This window comes from Medicago truncatula, chromosome 4, assembly GCF_003473485.1.
Source record: "Medicago truncatula cultivar Jemalong A17 chromosome 4, MtrunA17r5.0-ANR, whole genome shotgun sequence".
In the NCBI taxonomy this organism is placed as follows: Eukaryota; Viridiplantae; Streptophyta; class Magnoliopsida; order Fabales; family Fabaceae; genus Medicago; species Medicago truncatula.
The window spans coordinates 23,523,222-23,547,362 of NC_053045.1; the positions used below are offsets into that span (position 1 = coordinate 23,523,222).

A 24,141-nucleotide genomic window follows, 5' to 3' on the forward strand; every position below is an offset into this window, starting at 1 on the left:
ATTACTCTTTTACTTCGAGATTATTGTAAGGCAGGTGTGAGCCCTTACAATCGATGTGCAAGTGGCATCGAAAGGTGACGACCTTGTTGAGATTTGGTACCGCATGCATTTATGTGTCCATAAGTGCATATCATAGCATGAGTCCTATGTGAATTGGGTGATTGGTGATGATTTGAGATGAATGAATGTTGATAATGATTGTCTATGATTGATGTTGTGAATGAATATTTATGATTGGATAATTATTCATGTGATTGATATATGTGGATACCAACTATCAAGTTGTGGTATAAGTGTTTATGCATGCCTAATATTATTCAAGTACATGATATTATTTGATTTGATTATTATCTGGATTATGATAATGTAATGCTTACCCCTAGTGGTTTTGAGCGCCTACTTTCCTGTATGGGTGAGTAGACGTTGTGCAGGAGTAGTCTCGGTGAGTTTTTGCTTGGGATATCGGAAGCTTCCTCCGATATCGGTGTCGTGTCGGCTCTGATCTAGGCTTGTCGTGTCGGTCTAGATTAGGTTGTTTATATTTTCATTTGGATTATTATTTTGTTGTTGACTACCCGTATGTTTGGGTTTTGAGATTTATCTTTGGGATATGATTTATTTTCTCATGGCATGTATATATTTGATCACTCTGATTTATATTCCGTTGTAACTGTTGAGGTTTACATACATGTCTATCGGTTTTTGAATTTTGAATAAGACGTAATCTCTATTTCTTGAATAAATGTATTATTCGCATGTTTAATTGCTTTAATAGAAATAGGAGCGTTACAAAGAGTGTGTATCTTTATGTCAATAGCAGCTCCTTCTTCATCCATGTTCAGATCATCAACTCCATCTTCAAGAATATCCCACAACTCCTCATCTAATCCCATGATGTAGTTGTACATGTTGGTTTTCCACCAAGAAAACTCTTCTGGATCTCCATTGAACTTTGGAGCTTTTCCAGAATCTGATTTCTTGTCAGCAGTGCCATAATCATGTCCAACATTAGTGTATCTTGTAGATGTACTGGATTCAGGTTCAGCAGACATGTTTTTCTCGGATCTTGAACTATCACACGGTTAAGTGCTTTGAGAACAGAGCAAGCTGTGATACCAATTGAAGGTGAGAAAAACACAAGAAGGGGGGGTTGAATTGTGTTTTCTTTTTCTCTTAAAAAATTCTTCTTCTGATATCACTTCAGAAGCTGTTTGAGAGTGCTTCTGATGTGATAATACTTCAGATGCAATTAAATTGCTTCTGATGTATTGTTCAGAATCGGATACGCAGCGGAGTAAAAAACAGAGTAGAGAAAAGAAAGAGAGACACAAGCAATTATATTGGTTCCTTCCACAAACCGGAAGTAGTTCAGTCCCCCTGGCACTTCCAAGGAGATTTCCACTAAGAAATAATCACACAATTTACAACTGCTCAATACTACACCTAGTATGAGACTTCACAAATGCTCAAGCACGCAGGCAAGATACTTCCTTTGCTCAAGCACTAAAGCAAGAGACTTCTAATCAAACAGAATTACACAGAAAATTGTTTGAGTTTGAACACTTGATATACAATCAGTGGTGTTCACAATACAATGCAATTGAAAGACTCTAGACTTAAGAATTTCTAAGATATATCAAATCAACATAGAAATTCAAAGTGCTTGGTGAAACAAATTTGGCAGAGTTTGGGCGTGTAATACCCCGTTTTTCCCAACATAAAAATTTCAAATATATAATCAGAGTAATCATCAAATAACGGGATATCACATTCTTAAAAATCTTAAATCATAGATATATAATAATTTATCCTTTATCAACAAACAGCAGCGGAATTAAATTCAAATCATCATAAAGTCTTGGCACGGAGGCCTCATTAAAACTCAGTCAAACATCTTAATCATAAATATCATAATCAATACTTCAAAGAATGAAGCATGCATATCATCAACCCCATCTCGTTACGTATCAGGGCAACCTAGGACTCAGTGAGGCAAGGCCACTCACGACAGCACAACTGCACACTAAGCTCGATCACCTGCAAGTTACTCACACGAAGAGCAACATTTCCAAGCAGAAGGGGTGAGATTTCACAAAACAATAATATTAATCAATATAATTCAACAAATCATAATTAACAACATATACATCTTAAAAATCATAGCATCATTGATAATATAATATCAAGCAATCACTTCATTCAATCATCATCAACAACATAACATCTTTTGACTCGACAATGCGACAATGCAACCTAAACCTCTTATATGCATGTGGTACGAATTCAGGGCATGAGCCCCCGACAGTTTAGTATTAATATACATTCAGGGCATAAGCCCCCAACAATTATTTTGAGCTAAAGCTCCATCGTGGTGAGGACAAGGCTCCAGGGCATGAGCCCGCAACATATGTTATGCTAATGCATGGACTCAATCATCTTAATCAACATCTTAAAAAACATCTCAATATACATCCAATAATTTGGAGTTCAACATCATCTTGTATAGACTCATCCATCATAGTTAAATAACAATAACAGCACAAGCAGATCACAACAACAGCATAACTTCATAATTATCAATTCATTTCAACAACATCTTGATTATTCAATAATATCTCAAGTAATGCAATTAATCAATAAATCACATCATAATCAGCTTAATAGTTCATAACAGCTTCACAGATTTCATTTAACATCTTATATAGGTCTCACTACTACCTAATGTTCCATTCCTAATCAATTCAATCAACTCAGGTCACGACATTCTCAAATGCACTCAGTTCTAGAAGTGCTCGCGAGGCGAGAGCATCTGCTCGCCATGGCGAGTACAAGCCAGAATTCCAACAATGGTTATTCCAGGTTCAATCTTGTTGTAAGTCGTCATCTAATCTTTAGTGAACATCTAAAGGCACTCAAAAGCATCTAAGGTTTAACTCAAAAGTCAAAATCACAAGATTCGACATGCTCTCTGGTCATGCTCGCTATGGCGAGTAAGGTTGCTCGCTGTGGCGAGCTACGACTTGTAACTCGCGAGGCGAGGGGAAAAGGCTCGCGTGGCGAGCGATGAACTTCATCACTCGCGAGGCGAGGATCATCGCAAATCATAACTCATCAAAATCATCCAAATCATCTAAATCGTCATAAATCAACAAAAATCACACATATATTATATAAATATAATATAATCGTCTAAACTCGATTAAATAATTAATTAAATAAAAGTGGGCGTTACAACTCTCCCTAACTTAAAAGATTTTCGTCCTCGAAAATTTACCTCAAGCAAACAACTCTGGATAAGACTCCAGGATCTTACTCTCTAGCTCCCACGTCAAGCTTTCACCAGTCACTCCATCCCAAACGACTCTCACGAGAGGTATTTCCTTGTCTCTCAACGTCTTTACTTTTCGATCATCAATCCTCACCGGTAAAGTCTCTACCGTAAGGTTGTCTCTAACTTGCACATCATCACTTTGGATCACATGGGATGGATCCGATACATACTTCCGAAGTTGCGACACATGAAACACATCGTGCAAATTCGAAAGATGCGGTGGTAATCCTACCCGATACGCCACCATTCCAACTCTTTCCCATATCTGATACGGACCAATGAATCTCGGAGTCAACTTCTTTGACTTCAATGCACGTCCAACACCAGTCACATGAGTGACTCTCAAAAACACGTGGTCTCCTTCTTGAAACTCAAGATCCTTCCTGCGCTTATCATGATAACTCTTTTGTCGACTCTGCGACGCTTTCATTTTCTCTTGAATTATCTTAACTTTCTCAGTAGTCTGCTGAACAATCTCTGGTCCTAAAACCACTCTTTAACCTGACTCAAACCAACACAACGGAGTTCTGCATCTTCGACCATATAAAGCCTCAAAAGGTGCCATTCCAATACTAGAATGATAACTATTATTGTATGTGAACTCAATCAATGGAAGATGACTATCCCAAGTTCCTCCTTGCTCAAGAACACAAACTCTCAGCAAATCCTCTAGCGACTGAATTGTCCTCTCCGACTGACCATCTGTCTGCGGATGATACGCCGAACTCAATCTCAACTTAGAACCCAAAGCTTCTTGCAAACTTTTCCAAAATCTAGAAGTAAATCTTGGACCTCTATCTGATACAATGCTCGAAGGAACACCATGCAACTTCACAATCTCCTTAATATAAATCTCTACCAATTAGGCAACAGGGAAACTAATATTAATCGATAGAAAATGAGCCGACTTCGTCAATCTATCAACAATCACCCAAATCGCGTCATTCCCTCTAGGAGTATTCGGCAAACTCGTCACAAAATCCATGGATATACTATCCCATTTCCATTCTGGCACATCTAATGATACCATCATATCAGCAGGTTTCTGATGTTCAATCTTCGACTTCTGACAAACCAAACAGGAATACACAAATTGTGCCACATCGCGTTTCAATCTAGACCACCAGAAAATCTTCTTTAGTTCATGATACATCTTCGTAGCTCCCGGATGAATACTCAAGCTACTTCTATGACTCTCTTCAAGAATCATTTTCTTCATCTCTTCATCGTCAGGAATGCAAATCTGATCTCGGAACCTCAACACACCATGGTCATCGACTTTAAAGTCACCATCTTCAGTCTGATTACCAGCAACCAACAAGTCTACAAACTTGACATCAACTTTCTGTGCCTCTTTAATACTCTTCAGAAATTCACTATCAATCTTCAGCATTCCCAGTTTCACACTCTGAGGTGACAACTCACAAACCAAGCTCATATCTCTAAACTGTTCAAGTAACTAGAACTCTCTAACCATCATAGCGGACATATGCAATGTCTTCCTACTCAAGGCATCTGCAACAACATTAGCTTTACCTAGATGATAATTCAAACCAAAGTCATAATCTTTCAACAATTCTAGCCATCTACGCTGCCTCATATTCAATTCTTTCTGATGGAACAAATACTTTAAGCTCTTGTGATCGCTAAACACCTCAAACCTCGAACCATACAAGTAATGTCTCCATATCTTCAATACAGAGACCACAACCGCCAACTCTAAATCATGCGTCGGGTAATTCTTCTCATGAATTCTCAACTGTCTTGAAGCATAAGCTACCACTTTATCATCTTGCATAAGTACACCACCTAAGCCCAATTTGGACGCATCACAATACACCACAAAAGGTTCATTGGACTTCGGCAAATCAAAACCGGAGCTGTCGTCAAACGCTTCTTCAATTCACCGAAACTGTTCTCGCATTGAACATCCCATACAAAATCTTTACCTTTACAAGTCAACTATGTTAGAGGAAGTGCTAACTTGGAAAATCCTTCAATAAATCTTCTGTAGTACCCAGCTAAACCCAAGAAGCTTCTAATCTCGGTAACTGACTTAGGAGTCTCCCATTGCGATACCGCTTCAACTTTAGACGAATCCACTGCAATACCATCACCAGAAATAACATGGCCAAGAAAACTTACTTCTTTCAACCAGAACTCACACTTAGATAATTTAGCATAAAGTTTCTTCTCTTTCAACACTTGCAAGACAATCTTCAGATGCTCAGCATGTTCTTCTTCAGTCTTGGAGTAAATCAAAATGTCATCAATGAAAACAACCACGAACCGATCCAAAAATGCATGGAAGATGCGATTCATGTACTCCATAAACACTCCAGGTACATTGGTCACACCGAAAGGCATAACTTTATATTCATAGTGACCATAACGCGTTCTGAAAGTTGTCTTCTGCATATCTTCATCTTTTACTTTAATCTGGTGATAACCTGATCTCAAATCAATCTTGCTGAAAACTTTTGCACCCACTAACTGATCCATCAAATCATCAATTCTCGGAAGTGGATACCTATTCTTGATAGTTACTTTGTTCAACTGACGGTAATCAATACACAATCTCATGCTACCATCTTTCTTCTTCACTAGCAAAACTGGCGCTCCCCAAGGTGAAACACTTGGTGTAACAAACTTTTTCTCGAGCAAATCTTCTAATTGTTTCTTCAACTCAGCTAACTCAGAAGCAGACATACGATAAGGTGCCATCGACACCGGCTTCGTTCCAGGAACAAGATCAATAGAAAACTCGACTTCTCTCTCTGGAGGCACATCTGGAATTTCATCTGGAAAAACTTCAGGAAAGTCGCATACCACTTGTAGCTTATCAATCACTGCCTGATTCTCGATAAATAAAGAAGCCATCAAAGAAAACATCAAAATACCATCGCGTTCCAGTTGCTTCAGCTGCTTGGTAGATAAGAACTCTGCACCACTTTCCTCTTCGACGGAAGAGAAATACACTGACTTGCTAAAACAATTGATATGAACATGGTTGTACTCTAACCAATTCATACCCAGAATCACATCCATACCGCTCAAAGGTAGACAAACTAAATCCATTTCAAAATCACGACCAAACATAGATAAAGGACATCTCAAACATACGAGAGAAGTAGTCACCGAACCCTTAGCTGGAGTTTCGACAACCATCTCTCCATTCATATCAGACAAATCAAGACCCAAAGTAGAAACACAATCGAAAGCAATAAAACAATGCGTAGCACCAGTATCAATAATAGCAACTAAAGGAGTATTATTAATATAACAAGTACCTCTGATCAAGCGATCCTCATTCTATGTCTGTGTACCAGCCAGAGCAAAAACCCTACCAGTAGTCGGCGCCCTCTTAGGCTGCTTGCACAGAGAACCAATATGACCCTCTTCCTTGCAATTGAAGCACACAATATCACTATGCTTGCAATCATCTAAAGTATGACCCTTCTTGCCACATCGGAAACATTTCTTCACCTCCTCTGGACAAACATTGCTCTTGTGGCCTTTCTCACCACAATTGAAACAGACAATCTTCGCAGGAGCATCCTTCTTCTTAGGCCGCCTATCATCGACCATTCTCTGTTTGCCCTTATCAGCAGGGGCACTATAGGGCTTAGGGCGACTCTGCTTGCCCTTAGTCTTCCGCTCATTTACAACCTTGTAATGAGCCTTGGTGTCCTCCTCATAGATTCTACAGCTGTTCATCAACTCAGGAAAAACTCGGATCTGTTGGTATCCGATTGCCCTCTTAATATCAGGCCGCAAACCATTCTTAAACTTGATGCATTTTGAGAACTCAGCAGTCTCAGCAATATAATGTGGATAAAACTTTGCCAACTCCACGAACTTGGCAGCATACTCGGTCACAGACATGTTTCCTTGCTTCAGCTCAAGGAACTCGATTTCTTTCTTCCCGCGAACATCTTCCGGAAAGTATCTTCTCAGGAACTCTCTCCTCAACACAGCCCAAGTCACAGCAGCACCATCTTGCTCTAGGTTAGGGAGAAGGATAACCCACCAGTCATCAGCTTCCTCAGCTAGCTGATGTGTACCAAAATGCACTTTCTGTACCTCAGTGCACTGCATCACACGGAAAATCCTCTCGATCTCCTTAATCCACGTCTGGGCTCCATCAGGGTCATATCTTCCTTTGAAGGTAGGAGGATGATTCCTCATGAAAGTCTCTAGCATCCTCGTCTCAGCATTCACACCAGCATTCGCATTAGGTTGTTGCCCCACAACTTTAGCTACAGCTTGTAGTGCAGCAGCTAACGCAACATCGTTTCTTCCAGCCATTATGATAATCTACACAACAGGTAACAACAACATAAGATAGTAATACAAATATTACTAAGACTCAACACGACTATTCTAATTGGCCGGACGGACCGACCTGCTCTGATAGCAATTGTAACACCCCGTTTTTCCCAACATAAAAATTTCAAACATATAATCAGAGTAATCATCAAATAACGGGATATCACATTCTTAAAAATCTTAAATCATAGATAAATAATAATTTATCCTTTATCAACAAACAGCAGCAGAATTAAATTCAAATCATCATAAAGTCTTGGCACGCAGGCCTCATCAAAACTCAGTCAAACATCTTAATCATAAATATCATAATCAATACGTAAAAGAATAAAGCATGCATATCATCAACCCCATCCCGTTACGTATCAGAGCAACCTAGGACTCAGTGAGGCAAGGCCACTCACGAGCACAACTGCACACTAAGCTCGATCACCTGCAAGTTACTCACACGAAGAGCAACATTTCCAAGCAGAAGGGGTGAGATTTCAAAAAACAATAATATTAATCAATATAATTCAACAAATCATAATTAACAACATGTTATCGCGATTTTCGGGTGTCAAGTCATTAATTTGGCTTGAACCTTTCAATCTTTGATATTCTCTATTTTTCTTGGGAAGGGCAAAATTGAGAAAAAACCCTTAGATTCTAAGTTCGGGGGTCGTTTTCGCTACGGGAAGGTGTTAGGCACCCGGAGCGATTATGGTACTCCATAAGAACCGTTCTCCTAAGCTTATTTCTACGCTTTATTTTTTTATTGCCTACTTATTGAAAAGAAGATATTTTATTTGAGTGAAGAATGAGGGGAGAAGATGATTGAGGTTTTTATTTTACTTGGAAAATGATTTTTGAAAAGGAGGAGAGAAGCCGTAAGGCATAGAAGAAAAATGTCGAATTTGATCTTTATTTTTATTTCACAAAAAGGCATTGGAGTTTTGACTCCAAAGTTTGTTTGGAAAATTTAGCCTATTTCGAAGGAGAAATTTCACTAGGCGTCGAATTCCTAAACATACACCTAAATCGATAATCATGCAACGTGTGTGCGAGTGTCGGTGCTTGTGTCGGTGTACATTATTAGCGAGTCCATAGTCCTTTACATTGTCCTAGATACATTCTATGGTCTTGCAAAAATCTTAAAAGAAATTAAAACTATCTAAAATATTACATGCCAAAGTAACATTGAAATAAAAGAGATAAACCCTAAACTATGAGGAATAGGAATGGAATTGTGAAATGCTTATGAAATGTATGGCACATGAAATGAAATGGTTAGTAATCATAAGGCACAAAATAGTAGGAAATAAACAAAAAGAAATTGCATAAGAATGGCAAAAAAGGAAAGTAATAAAGTGGTAAAAACCTAAAAAATTTGATATGATACCTAAATGTGCTTGTGACCCATAATTCTCACATCATGGCAATTTTGAAAGAGATTTTGTTTCAAGCCATGACATGAAATTAATAGAGACATATGCAAGCAAAGTATCACACCAAATTCATAGAGAAATTTGACACTTTATTCCTTAAGACAAACACTTATTGTTTGCAAAACAAGAAATTTACAAAATCATATCCAAAAACAGCAAAAAGGACACATGATCAGAGGCATATTCATCACAATATTGTATATCAATCATCCATGTCACATATCAAAGTGTCAAGAACAAAAAAACATAACCAAAAGAATACCAAAAATGTAAAAACACATGGGAATTAATTCATGCCATTTTACCATTTTTTTTACATGCAAAACACCATAAAAATACCAAAAATGTATCAAGAAACACCTAGGATTTTTAGGAATTTTTTGTAAAAATATGTGAGCAAGAAACAGGTTCAGATAGCAAAAAGTAGGGGTACAGATAGCAAGAAAAAGGTAAAAACGTAAAAGGAACCTTAAGCCCAACCCAAAACCCAATGCAGACTGGGCCTGGATCATCCAAAGGCCTCAGAGGCGTTAGATTGATCCAGACCTAGATCTGACGGTTCAAAACAAGCAGCGCATGGTAACACAGATCAAGCACATGGAAACAAAGCATCACAGCCATTCAAATAACAAAACCCTAAATCCTACGGTCCAGGATGAAAACAAAATGAATCGGACCGGTTCAGGCGTCTATATAAGCATATGGACACCGGTCCAATTCATTTCTTTCATCTCTCTCTCTCTCTCTAAACTTCTCTCTTCTCTCAGACCTCTCACCTCTCAGACCTCTCACCTCTCTCCTCCCTTCTCCGGTGGTTGTTGGCCGGAGAAGATGAAGGTTCCACCGGAAACTTCATCTTCTCCGGTGAGAAGTTAGGGTTCCGACGAGCAAAACACCCAGAATTCAAATTTTTTTACATTTTCTTGTTCGTTTTTAAACCCTAAACACGAATCTGACATTGATTTTCACAAACAAAGCCTGAAACGACGTAGATCGGAGAATTTTCATACGGTTTTGAAATTATTATTTTTTTAGGGTTTTGAATGAGTACGTTCAAACTCTTAAGGATCTACATCGTTTCGTGTTTGCTACTTCTCTGGTGCTTGTTCTTGCTTGCAAAGTCTAAGTCCTTATGGATCTAGATCTTGCGCATACGGTTCAGTTCGTTTTCTGTTCTGGAAACTTTTTAGATCTGGTTTGTTCGTTTGCATGCAGGTTCAACTATGATTAACGCCATTAAAGAGAAAAAATGAGTTTTACCTGAGTTTTAATGGAGATTCTGCTGAGTTTCTTCGGAAAACTTCGATTTGTTCTTGATGATTTCTGGTTGCTTTTTGAACCGAAAATAAATCGGTTTACTGGCTTGGTTTCTTCATCTTCTCCGATTCTTTCTCTGTGATTACGTGCTTGAGCTTGCTTCTTGCTTCTTAGATCCACGTGAGAATTCCTGTGATCAGTGCTTGAGCTTGCTTCAATGTGAGCTCGCACTTGGAATTGTAGGGAAATCTCCAATCCAGTGATGAAGGTTCACACGAATCTCTGAGGATTGATGTGAAATTCGTTGATTTCTGATGAATTTCTATGATTTCTGCAGAAAATTAGGGTTTATGTTATTCGTGTTCTTGGGAATTTTTGATCTTTTGATCCTAACAGAAAGGAGAGAGAAAGCTTGATTGTGTTTGTTGAGTTGGCGTGTGATTAATGGCTTTGTGTGGCACTGTGCACTATTTATAATCTGACATGTGTACTTGAGACCCAATGAAAAGGTGACACCTGGACTTGTATGAAAATGGCACGGCCCTGGACTTGAAATGAATTTGGGACCTTTCTGCAAAAACAAAAACTTAAGGACTAAACTGCAATTAACCAAAAAGGACTGAAATGTAAAATAAAAAGTTCTGGACTGAAAAGCAATTTTGGACTTCTTTGAGGACCAAAATGCAAAATAAAAATAAAAATAAAATTGGAATAAAATGGGTAACCTGACAAAACGTAAAGTGAAACCTAAAATAAAATCAACAAAAGGACTAAAACGAACCAAATACTGACATGAGGTATTTCAAAATACCTCCCTGTCAAAATTTTGACAGGAAAAGACCAAAATGCCCCTAGGGACTAAACTGACCCAAATTGACTCAGATGCGATTTTGAAATGATTTTTAACAAAGAATCAACGATGATTTGTACAGACAAGTTGAAGAGACTTAGAGACAAATACAGGGACAAAAATGGGTTCCACTGCAAGAAATGACCAAAATACCCTTTTGTATGATTTTTTGAAATAAAGTGCAAGAAAAGTAACGCGACATTTCAGAGAGTTCTTAAATGACTTGTAATGTCAGAAAAGACAGAGGCAGTATAATACGTTTAAAAAGAGAGTAAAGATTCAGAGTAAAATAACAGAGAATTGACAAATATTAGTGTTAAAAAAGAAATTTGAAAGAGTATTTTTAGGTCCAAAATCAGGGTATAACACAACATATACATCTTAAACATCATAGCATCATTGATAATATAATATCAAGCAATCACTTCATTCAATCATCATCAACAACATAACATCTTTTGACTCGACAATGCGACAATGCAACCTAAACCTCTTATATGCATGTGGTACCAATTCAGGGCATGAGCCCCCAACAGTTTAGTATTAATATACTTTCAGGGCATAAGCCCCCAACAATTATTTTGAGCTAAAGCTCCATCGTGGTGAGGACAAGGCTCTAGGGCATGAGCCCCCAACATATGTTATGCTAATGCATGGACTCAATCATCTTAATCAACATCTTAATAAACATCTCAATATACATCCAATAATTTGGAGTTCAACATCATCTTGTATAGACTCATCCATCATAGTTAAATAACAATAACAGCACAAGCAAATCACAACAACAGCATAACTTCATAATTATCAATTCATTTCAACAACATCTTGATTATTCAATAATATCTCAAGTAATGCAATTAATCAATAAATCACATCATAATCAGCTTAATAGTTCATAACAGCTTCACAGATTTCATTTAACATCTTATATAGGTCTCACTACTACCTAATGTTCCATTCCTAATCAATTCAATCAACTCAGGTCACGACATTCTCAAATGCACTCAGTTCTGGAAGTGCTCGCGAGGCGAGAGCATCTACTCGCCATGGCGAGTACAAGCCAGAATTCCAACAATGGTTATTCCAGGTTCAATCTTGTTCTAAGTCATCATCTAATCTTTAGTGAACATCTAAAGGCACTCAAAAGCATCTAAGGTTCAACTCAAAAGTCAAAATCACAAGATTCGACATGCTCTCTGGTCATGCTCGCGACGGCGAGTAAGGTTGCTCGCTGTGGCGAGCTACGACTTGTAACTCGCGAGGCGAGGATCATCGTTCACCAGGGCGAGCGATGAATACAGGCTTGGGCAGAATGCAGTTTTTACGAAAAATTCATGATCTCACATGGTTCTAAGCCTAATTTCAATTTCAGAATTCATTCTAAACATAATCTAAGGTCAAAGGATGGTTTCTACATCAATTTAACAACCTATCATCATTGGATCATCAAATTCTCCTATTAACCCTAATTTCAAAACTTTTCTAATTCAATCCTAACTTTGTTAATTGATCATCAGAATTATAAGAATTAATATTACTGAATCATTAGTCTCACCCTTACCTTAATTGAAGAAAATCGCAGCCTCTAAGTCTCTCTTGATCTTCTCTTGGTTTTTCCTCCTTTTCTCCAAAAACAGTTGTACGTACAAAACGTTTTCTAAAACCTAGGTCTTTCCTTTTTATATCTCTTCCCAATATCTTATCTTATCTCACTTTCTCCCCCAAAACTCTCTAAAATCTCAAAACAGCCATCAACTAAATATTTTATTTTATTTTCAAATCTTATTTTATTTAACAACAAAATAAGTCTCATAATCTCATCACAAATCATAACTCATCAAAATCATCCAAATCATCTAAATCGTCATAAATCAACAAAATTCACACATATATTATATAAATATAATATAATCGTCTAAACTCGATTAAATAATTAATTAAATAAAAGTGGGCGTTACAGGGCGCTTTTAACTTGTCGTATTGTCTCTGCTGATCTTCAAGTCTTCACTCCTTTATATAGAGATGTGTAGAGAGACGTTGAGATCTTTTAAGCACGTCTATAAAGTCGTTGAGAACCTTTGATCATTCACCATTGATCTTTTGCCTGATTTGGATGTTGTCCTATGAAGGATCATGTTCAAATCCATTCCTATCTTGAAGGAACATTTCTGCAGGCAGAGCTGTTTATCTTGTCTTGTAGCGTAGACACAAGCAGAGTCGTGGAGGTAGTGGTTGTACACTTTGTACTTTGTCAACTCTCAATGAAGGACAAGCACCCAATGCTTTTCAAATGAACGTTGGCACCTTCCTTTTAGTCTTTCGCTTTCTTAGATGAGGTTGAATCCAATAAACAACTATTTGAAACTTCAGGTAGAATCTACTAATCAACTGTAGCTTCTGGTGATGATATTGCTTATGATGAAGTTGCTTCTGATGAACTTTGCTTCTGGTGAGTTCTGCTTCTGATGATGTCATCTCTTCAGAGGCACTTGAAACTTCAGAAGCACTTCAAAACTTCAGACGCAGTTTTCTTCAGATGCTTTAGGTTTCTCTTCATGTTGATTCCTTTGCTCTCTTTTGTTCTTCCAAGACCTATTAAATTGATCAACTTTGTCTATGGTCCTGTACACTTAAACAAATATTAGCAATATCCAATTGACAATTTTTAATACCTTGTTATCATCAAAACTCATTAAGGTTTATTGTAAAACACATTTTATTCCAACAGTTAGCAGGATTTTAATTGTTATGCCCAATGCGAGATTATATTGTTGTGCTTCTGAAGTATAACAGCGATTATGGAATCCTTGAATCTCCCTTCCGTCTTTCGTGGAATTAACTTGGTTGATTATTAGTGTATGAATTGTCTTTAGATTTAAGAAAGTAGAATATGACCCCGTGATGTATCAGTGGAAGTTTTATTTTAATATCGCCTCAATTCAATAAGTTACAGTTGCGATCAGTGTTCAACAGCAGAACGAGTCTATAACAACGTGGTAAATCAGTGTTCAAATTTCTATTAGAGAAAACACTCAGAACTAGTGTTCAAAACCTTCTCAAACAGGAAGAGAAAAAAATGTGGATTCAACAAAAAAAAAAAGTTTATATATTAACAAATTATTGCTTCATGCACCTAACATAGGTGTTTTGTCTGATACAATATCGCAATGAAGCACTAGCACGCAAATTATATGAATTTTCATTTAACATTATTTAGGATGAATATACAAGCAATCTTTTCAATAGCTCCTCTAAAGAAACCATAAAAATTACAATTAAATACCTCAAAATCAAAACTATGGCACAACTTATTGTAACACAAGCAATTGAGAGAAACCACTAAAACGTGTCCAGCAAATTTTGTCTCAAAGACTAGGTGCTAGTAGATGAGATGTTGTTTTTGGCTTGAGAGGAGGCTGTTGAGACATTGCTCTTCACTTGTGAGCTATGAGTGGAGCTTGAATCAGTGAAGAAAACAATGTCCTCGTGGTCGTCAACAAAAGCTTGAAGGGATCTAGGAATTGGAGGCAAAGAAACGTCCAGAACACCTTCGAGGATTTGAACTACCTGACCCATCGATGGCCTATGAGCTTCATCATCTTGAACACACCAAGAAGCAATTTTGATGACTTTAGTGATCTCTTCAGCATCAGCATCTCCCTCCAACCTAGAGTCCAATAAGCTAATCACATTCCCACCTTGGTGTACTAGGTTTGCAGCTAAGGTAGGAAAGAATCTAACATGGCCATCTTCAGAAGGATCGGAGTTTCTTCTACCTGACACTAGCTCGAAAAGCATCATTCCGTAGCTGTAAACATCGGCTTTAGCGGTTATAGCAACTCCTGAAATCCACTCTGGAGCTAGATAGCCTCTTGTTCCTCTCATGGTAGTGAGGACCCGGCTGAAGTCCCTTCCGACAAGCTTTGCAAGGCCGAAGTCTGCAACTTTTGGACAAAAATCAGAATCTATGAGAATGTTTTCTGGCTTCACGTCGCAGTGAATGATACAGTCTCTACACTTTTCATGAAGATATGTCAATCCCCTAGCTATTCCCAGAGCAATTTGGTATCTTACTTTCCACTCCAATACCTTGGAGTTCTGAAACAGATGTGAATCCAAAGACCCATTTGGCATGTAATCATAAACCAGAAGCCTTTTGTCACCTTCGGAACAGAAACCACGAAGCCTAACAAGGTTGACATGTTGGACAGTCCCAATAGTACTAACTTCTGTTCGAAACTGCTTCTCGCCTTGGCTAATGCTTTCAAGTTTCTTCACTGCTATGACACTTGAATCAGGTAATGTTCCTTTGAAGACAGAACCAAAACCTCCTCCTCCGAGTCTATCTGAGAAATTCTTTGTGGCATTTTGCAAATCTCTGTATGCAAATGCTATCAATGAGCCCTCCACAGAAGTTCTTGCTCCAGCTAGTCTCTTTCGCCTAATCACAACAATTAGAACAAGAACAAGGAGAACCCCTATACCACCAACAGCACCAGCAACAATACCAATAGTTGTTCCTTTGTTGCTTTTAGAATCATGAAACTCAGATGCTGCAAGTTTGAGAAACAATGTCTGTCCATTACTATCATCCTGAGAAAGCTGTTGCAGATTCAAGAGTTCTCCGATCCAAATGAAACAACCACTACTGTTATAAGCATATGCAGTGCAGGAACAGTTGTTCAGACATTTTGACTCACAATCCTCACTTACACCAGCTTCCACAACAGGTTGTGCATGTTCCGGCAAAGCCAAATTGAGTTCGGTTAAGAACCTATCCTTGTCACCAGTAGAAGGATTTGAAGATACCTCACATTGAAACTTGTTTGTTTTCACACACCCATGTGAGTAATCTTCAAGAACCCAATCAGATTGTGACTTTGGTTCATAACCATACAAACAATTGCAGTATGGCTTTGAGTTCTGATTACAGCTACCAAATGCACCACAGAAAGCATAAACCTCACACTGTCCTCTTGGCTGTGACCAAAACAAATTCCACTGCTGAGTACTTTCCAGCCAGGTAAGTTGCTTGATCTGCCCCGAGATATCCATCACGAAACGAGATATAGTATCATTGTTGTACATAGAATATGTGAAGTAGCTCTCATTCTCATTAGTCACGAAACTGAAATTAAAGGCATAGTTTGACCTCATTTCAGGAACCAAACTGAATATTTGTCCATTCCAAGGACCACTTGTCCAATACTGTTGAGTTTTATTCCAAAGAATCAAATATGAATCGGTTCCATTAGGGTCTAGTTCAAGAGAGAATAAACCTGTTGCTGGATCTTCACTGTTCTTCCAAGCAGTGAGATATTGAGGCTTCTTTGTTATATGATCAAGTTTAATTTTTCCACCAGGAAGCCATGTATCTGATGGAAAATCAAAACTCTGCCAAAGAGCGTCTGTTACCGACGCATTAAGCCTATTACTTAATATAAGATTACCACCATCTAAAAGAACAGCAACTACAGAATTTGAACTAGGAGAACTCAAATTTGTTGACCAAACTAGATTTTGAGACTGATCCAAGAGAACTAAATTACCATCAGATATAGTAAACTTGGAAGAATTTTTATCAGAAACTGGATCATCTCTATTTGCTACCCAAACATATGTCTTTGGTGATATATTTCTGTACCACATGCCTATGTAGTTCTTAGAGGAATTACCTTTATTGAAGAAACCCAATTCAAAGTTTCCATCATTGGAGACAAGAGTTTGATCACCAGAAAGAGATTGGTTTGATGAGATGCTGGTCAAAGCAGAAAGTGAAGGGTAGGTGTGTAAATAGAATAAGATGATGAGAAGACAAAGGGAGAACAGTGGTTTTTTCTTCATATTGTTAATGTTGTTAATGGTTTGGTTTCAAGATGCAATTGTTAGAGAAGCTAGATATTAGTATGTGATTGTTGGGTGAGGAATGAGAAAAGAAGGGATTGGAGAATGAGTCTAACAATGACTTGGTCTTTTTGGAGTAAAGAAAATAGTATCTTCCATTTTGTTCTTATTGTTGAAGTCAACATAGACGGTTGAAACTTGAAAATGATTGTTGTAACGTAATGTAACTGGACTTGGCCGCAATGTATACGCATATACTCCCTCCGTATCTAAATAGCAAAATTGATTTTTTAGGTTCATTCATTTAATGATGAATGTAGTTCATAATATGGACCACATTCATCATTAAATAAATGAACCTAAAGGGTGCGTTTGATTTGCAAAACAGTAAGTACTGGACAGAACAGTATAATGCAGAACAACAAAATACAAGGCATAATTGCACAGGACAAATTTTTATGGTATTGAATAATTTCTTGTTTTATATGCTTTTTGGGGGACGGAATGCTATTTTGGTGTTTTAGACAACTTGTAAGTGGGACAAAAAGTTGTACTGTGGTTTGGTGAGGGACAAAAATTTCAGTTTTTGTCCTATCCCTTGCCTCCAGTTTGTTCTGTCCCTGAAACAATTTTACAAATCAAACACTGGACAACTGGAGTTGTTCTGTCCTGTCCTTCATTTTTTAACAAATCAAACGCACCCAAAAAGTCAATTTTGCTTATATTTAAAAACGGAGAGAGTATGTTACTACATCCGTCCTAATTATGAGACCCTTTTGAGATTTTTTTGTCCCGTTTTATACGACCCCTTTGTTATTTCCAACTACATGTTGAAAACATAAACCAACCTTCTCTCTTAAATGATAAAATTGTAAAAACAATAGTAATTACAAACATATTTAATACAAATATCTACTATCTTAATTCACGTTATTTTTTCAAAATGGCTCTATAATTAGGGACGGAGGTAGTATGTTTCTTTGTGGTTAATATATATGGATGGATTCCTTGTTATTATAAAAATAGATTTGACCAAGCCATGATAAATATTAAATATACATTTCATTTTATGCTTTACTGAGACAAGTCCTAGTAAATGCTTGGTCTCAGATTTTTTATGGTTTTATTACGAGTTGATATTTTGGACTTTTTGATAAGTGTCTGGTATCCACACCATGATAACTGTATGCACAACGCGGATCACAGAAGTCAACACCTATGAGACAGAAAATAAGACAAAAATCGAATTTATATCATAAAATATTTCATCCTTTAAATTGGTTCACATGTAGGCTTTACCCCTCAAATATTTTAAAACAAACCAGCTTATTTTCTAGAATATTAAATAAGTGATTCCAGGAGTGATTTTTGTTACGTATAAAACTTTGGAGTTTATACAAGTATTTGTGGTGATATTAGATATGAAATGATTTAAAAAACTTACAACAATAGTGAAAATTTAATACTATTCAAGAATTTGATAAGATTAGAAGTAGAAAAATATTTTGAATCAGGGTTAGAAGTGGAAAAATATTTTGAATTGTGTTCACATAAAAATTTGATGTTTAAATAAGCAAAATTAAAATAGAATAATTTAACGAATGATGCTAATAGCTTAACATTTATACCATTTTTATCCAATTTGAAATAAAAATAAAAAAAATATTTTTTTTATCACTTTCTCTCCTATTGATTAAAATTCATAAGACCCAACCACCAAATTTATATATTCCCCATAAATTGTTGACAAAATAGTGTTTGGAAATTATATATTAAAAGAGTGGTTGGGCAGAACATATATTCTAAAAAATATCATTATTTTAATTTGTAAAATTTTCAATTGAAAATGAAAACTTTAAATATAACAAATTAGATGGAAAAACTAAAAATTAGTTAAACTGATTGATACAACATAATAAACAACACATGATGAAAGTCCAAAAACCATTATTAAGCACAGTTCATACGACTCCGAAATACGTGTGACTCTGTTTGCTAGCAAAGCGTTTTTGTCACAGAAGTTAACGTTAGGGACTAAAACCAAAAGGTTAACAACTTACAGGGTTTGTTTTAGAAAGAAAAAAAGATACAGGGACGAAAACCAAAAACACGCGAACTTACCGGAACCTTTTACATATTTAAGCCTAGATTTTATATGAATTTAAAAAATGATTAAGAATTCCCCTAAAAGAATTTTTTTTTTATCAAGAATGTTTTGAAAATATTAAATTTTGGACAGTCATTATACCATTTTTCAACTTTGAGCTATAAGCTTGCAAGCAACATTTAAAAAGGAGACTATCCTTTTTCCTACACATGTGAATCAGACCATACTGAGTTATCAACAAAATGTGTACCACAAATTCATGTTACAATTCTTCTGTCACAAGCAGATTGTAGTGTTCAAAATGCAAAATCTTTCCAATAAGGGTACAAAAGATCATCCAATTACTTCTTGATACATTGAGTTAGGTGAATAGTAGATCATACCTTGCAACATTGACTTCAAAAGCAGTGATCATATGAAAACTTAATCTGAAAACCAAATTTCTTCTTTAACATGGTATGAAATTTTAGCTCTGCGCTGTTTTCTTAACCTTCTCATACGAAAACCTAATAACTTAACCTTCAAAGCCTTCATTCTGTTCCTCCCTTGCTCAACGCTATCATCTCTAACCGAAGTTTCGGGGCTGACATTTACTACTCTTTTACCATTTTCTTTCATTTCAAACATGTTCTTGCTTCTGTTACTATCTAACTCAACATTATCAGCTTCAAATGAAGTTTCATCTAACTCAACATTCCAATCTTCACATGAAGTTTCATCTAACACAGACTTATCATGTTCAAATGAAGTTTCATCGTCTGACTCAACATAATCATCTTCAAATGAAGTTTCAGAGCTGATTGTTACTACCCTTTTGCCAATGTCATTCATTTTATAACTTTCCTTGCTTATCTTTCTATCTAACTCATCATCATCCTCTTCAACATTACAACTTTCTATCAGTTTAGACCTGTTATGCAACTGCTGTACTGGTTGGTTACCGGTACAAAGTCGGCCAAAATAGTACATGGGTTCAATATAGCATGTAGAGGAAGAAACAATACCCTTCAGACTGCTTGGCTTGACAAGCTTAATAAAATCCTCCAGCTCTGCATAGTTTGAATGATCAGAGTAGGGAACTGAAAATACATACTTGTTCAACATTTTGGGAGATCCTGTTTTTGCATTTTGCTTATCCATCTGGACCTGAGTACTATCTGTGTCACATCTGCGTCTCTTATAACGCAATGTCAAAAAAGAACCAGAAAGAAACTCGTTCTTTTTAAGGGATTTCTTTACCCATGGAAGACCTGATGGCAAAATTCCTATAGTTGGGCATTTTCCTGGGCGGTATAAATTTAATTCATCCAATGTATCCATGCTAAAGCAATACATTGGAACAGCTCTGACTCTAGTAGCACTTGTATCGGTTGTAAATACATCAGGGAGACCAAGAAGATGCATAGTCTGCAATCGCTGTGGCCACACCCATATCTTCAATTGAAAAATAAGCAAATCAGTGAAAAATCATTAGGTAAAAGAGGAAGAATAAAGTAAAATTGAATGCTGAATCCAAATTAACTAAACCAACAAAATGACAAGATGCAAAGTTTTCTACTGTGAGATAAACATGACACTTCAAGCACGTTATGAACAGTTGATAACAGGTTTCAAGTCTAAAATAATAGGAATACTTAAGTCATAAAATTATTAATCATACAACTCTAGCATTTTCTTACCAGTAAAATAGATAGGCAGAGTAACTGGAGTTAATGGCATTTACCATTCTCCTTAAATGCAACATACTAGCATGATGACTATACTTTTGTTCTGATAAGAACTTACATCTATATCAAGGGCACTTGAAATCTGAAGCAAGAGATCCTCTTTCCCATAATTATTGATTCCAATAACAACATCATGGTCAGGATGCGCCGAAATTATATCAATTGCCTGAAATCAGACATCAACCAAGTCAAAATAAAACATCCGTAAAAATTAAGGGGGATATGTGTCGTTAGTGTAAACTAGTCTTGTAACAACAACGCTATGAGAATCAAGTAATTGACAGTTACTAGTAAAATTCAGTTTTAAAATAGTCTAATGTGACAATACAATGAGCTTCCAATGGATGTCCGTGTAAAATAGTTTTACACCGACACTGTATAGTGCAGCTTTGTTAAACTCGTTTGTGAAATACTGAAATTAATAGCCCAAAATAAGACAATCAATTAAGCCAAAAGAAAACATTTTCATGAATATGTGAACCATTTGGTTTCATTTGGTTTAAAAAACACAGATATGAACAACAGTAATGAAAGTTGCAGATAAATTTTCTAAAAACATGCATGAATTTCACGAGGAATCGAAAATGGACAATCCTTATTCAATATTCAATAACCCCAATTTCTAAACCCTAAAACAATTATCACAGCATTCCTATCCCAAATCCATAACTCAGTGAATTTTCAAATTGGGGCCAAGAATGATAGAATTACAATGTACCTGCTGAGCCGCAACGCTACGAGTAGGAAAATCATAAGTAGGATTAGCATAAGTATTATCAAGATAAACAACATCAACATCACCATCATGTTCCTTAAGAGCAACACCAAGCATATTTTTGGCAATCCTTGCCTTCTCACAACCAGCTTCCCAACGAAAATCACCAGTATAAAGCACACAACCAAAATCTCCGCGGAAAAGCAACATAATCGAACCTATTCCAAACACTCACAACAAATAACAAATTAAACGACATAACTCAAATCACATTAGTAAAATAGTCATCAGTAGTACTCCTTTAATTAATAATAATAATTTCTACTTCCTCTATTACTAGTAGTAACCTATGAAGCACCAACGCAGACACCAGACACGACACTGACACAAACTTGTGTCACTGGTAAAACTCCAGTCACACAACTTAGGGTTAGGGATACGTACCGGGACAGTGACAGGCGTCGATAGCGGTGACAACAACGGTGGTGGGATCGGAAGAAGAAGGCGAACGGAGTGAGAGAGTGTGAGAAGTGCCAGTATGAAGAATGCGAAGAAGGGAGAGATTGAAATTGGGAAATTTGATGGGAAGTAGTCTGGCGGTGATTGGAGAGCAGAAGAGTGGGCCATGTGACCATTTAGAAGAGAGACCTTTAGTGTGATCGGAATGAAGATGTGTTAAGAAGTATGCTTCACTACCCTTTCCCCAACGATCTACTGATATTAACCCTTCTTCCATTTTTGGTGATGGAGAAAGAAACACTAAAAGTGTGAACCTCTTTCTTTGAAGCTTAAGTGATTATGAGAATGAGAAATTTTACTTTATATTTGCATTTGGGGAATGCTTAGCGGGGATTTTTCGACTTTTTTTTTGTTCTGGCGGGAAAATTGAGAAAATGGGGAAATGAGTAATGATCCTTACTTCTTTGCGTGAGGTAACTGAACAGGTTTGGTTAAATTGGTTCTAGAGGATTGGCCAGGTCAATTTATATAAATAAAAGTCATTTTGAATTTTTTTTTTAGGGGAAAAGTCATGCTGAATTTTATAAATAATGGATTTTTTTTTTAATAGTTACTAATGTAATTCTCCGGCGTTGTTCGGGTAAGATATACTACCTCCGTCCTTAATTATAAGACTCTTTTGGAGAAAAAAAAATTGTCCTTTTTTAGAAGACTCATTTACAATTTCCAACTACATTAATTATTTCTTTACATGCATGCCCTTATTTATTATACATCTTTTTCTTCAATCACCAATAAGTAACATGTTGATAACATAAACCAACTCTCTCTTAAAAGGATAAAATTGTAAAAACAATACTACCTCCGTTCCTTTTTAATTGTCACATTTTGACATTTTACACAAACCAAGACAATCAACAATTGATACTACTTTTGATGCAATAAGTTATACTTTTACTATAATGATCTTATTCATTTAATATCTCATTTCATATATTTCTTTCTCTGCAATAAATAACTAAGAAGAATATTGGTAAAACAACATTTAATGTTGCATTGAACTTTGAAAATGACAGTTAAATAGAAACAAAAAATTTCTTCAAAAGTGACACTTAAGAAGTTATTTTTTCAAGTAATTACAAACATATTTAATACAAATATCCACTATCTTAATTCCCGTTATTTTTTCAGAAGGGACATATTAGGGACAGAGGTACTATATACGATTATTGTTTGTGTTGTATAAAATAATTACTAAAAAAATGAATATCTATCAAAAATAATTACCAAAATTATGATTATTTATTTGGTATCATATTTTAATTATGGTTTATGGTAATAAAGTTTTTTAAAGGTATAATAAGTTGAATATGTGAAAAACAATGTGGACTTCTATACCTAAATTATCGGAGAAAAATGATAAATTAATATTTTAAATAAAACTAGAAAATTATATATATAATGATAGTAACACAAAATATATTCATATTTACTAGGCCAAATACCCATGTGCGCTCTTTAAGTTTGATAAAAATATTAGGTTAGTTCTTTTAAATTTTTTAAGTTTTAAATAGATCATTTAAGGTGTTCTAGAAATAGAGAAGTTATGTTTAAATGTCATGTTCATCACAAAAGCTTTCAAATTTGTGGTTAACAAGTTCACCACCATGGTAACTTCTAAGTTTTCAAATTTATGGTTAGCAAGTGTACCACCACGATCACTTCTTAAAGATACAATTTTCAAAGAATTTTGGTTTTGAATAACTTTGGCAAATCTAGCAAAAGTATCAAAGGTGTCATCCTTACTAGATTAGAACAATGTCCATGTAATTCTCAAGTAGTCATCGACAATGAGAAATCCATAATAGTTGTCTCTTAGGCTTTTTGTCCTTGAGAAGCCAAGAAGATCTAGGTGGAGAAGCTCTTGGTCTTGTACGTATATATATAGACCACAATATTTAAGTTTAAAAGAGATTGAGTTTGCTTCCCTCTTTTGACAATCATCACATAATTTATTGTTTACAAACTTTATTTTACGTAATCTGGCTACTAGATCCTTGGACATAACTCTATTTCGTAAGTCAAAATGAAT

At 36.1% G+C, this 24,141-nt stretch overlaps 2 protein-coding genes across 2 annotated transcripts; both read right to left on the bottom strand.

Moving 5' to 3' along the window:
- Window positions 1-14,321: 14,321 nt before the first annotated feature.
- Window positions 14,322-17,181, bottom strand: LOC25480802 (G-type lectin S-receptor-like serine/threonine-protein kinase At2g19130). The gene has a single exon (XM_013586718.3). The coding sequence runs from the start codon at window positions 17,039-17,041 to the stop codon at window positions 14,570-14,572; it is 2,472 nt and encodes an 823-aa protein (XP_013442172.1). The 5' UTR covers window positions 17,042-17,181; the 3' UTR covers window positions 14,322-14,569.
- A 2,164-nt stretch (window positions 17,182-19,345) lies between these two features.
- Window positions 19,346-22,540, bottom strand: LOC25480801 (5' exonuclease Apollo). Its single transcript, XM_013586717.3, has 4 exons — window positions 22,035-22,540; window positions 21,594-21,808; window positions 20,934-21,041; window positions 19,346-20,582 (listed from the first exon to the last, which is right to left on the bottom strand). The coding sequence occupies exons 1-4, from the start codon at window positions 22,324-22,326 to the stop codon at window positions 19,572-19,574; spliced, it is 1,626 nt and encodes a 541-aa protein (XP_013442171.1). The 5' UTR covers window positions 22,327-22,540; the 3' UTR covers window positions 19,346-19,571.
- Window positions 22,541-24,141: the final 1,601 nt, after the last annotated feature.

Coding starts and splice junctions, on each gene's coding strand:
- LOC25480802 (XM_013586718.3), bottom strand. CDS start 17,041: ATGAAGAAAAAACCACTGTTCTCCCTTTGTCTTCTCATCATCTTATTC.
- LOC25480801 (XM_013586717.3), bottom strand. CDS start 22,326: ATGGAAGAAGGGTTAATATCAGTAGATCGTTGGGGAAAGGGTAGTGAA. Junction 21,809..22,034: donor CGACGCCTGTCACTGTCCCG/GTACGTATCCCT, acceptor TGTTTGGAATAG/GTTCGATTATGTTGCTTTTC. Junction 21,042..21,593: donor GTAGCGTTGCGGCTCAGCAG/GTACATTGTAAT, acceptor GTCTGATTTCAG/GCAATTGATATAATTTCGGC.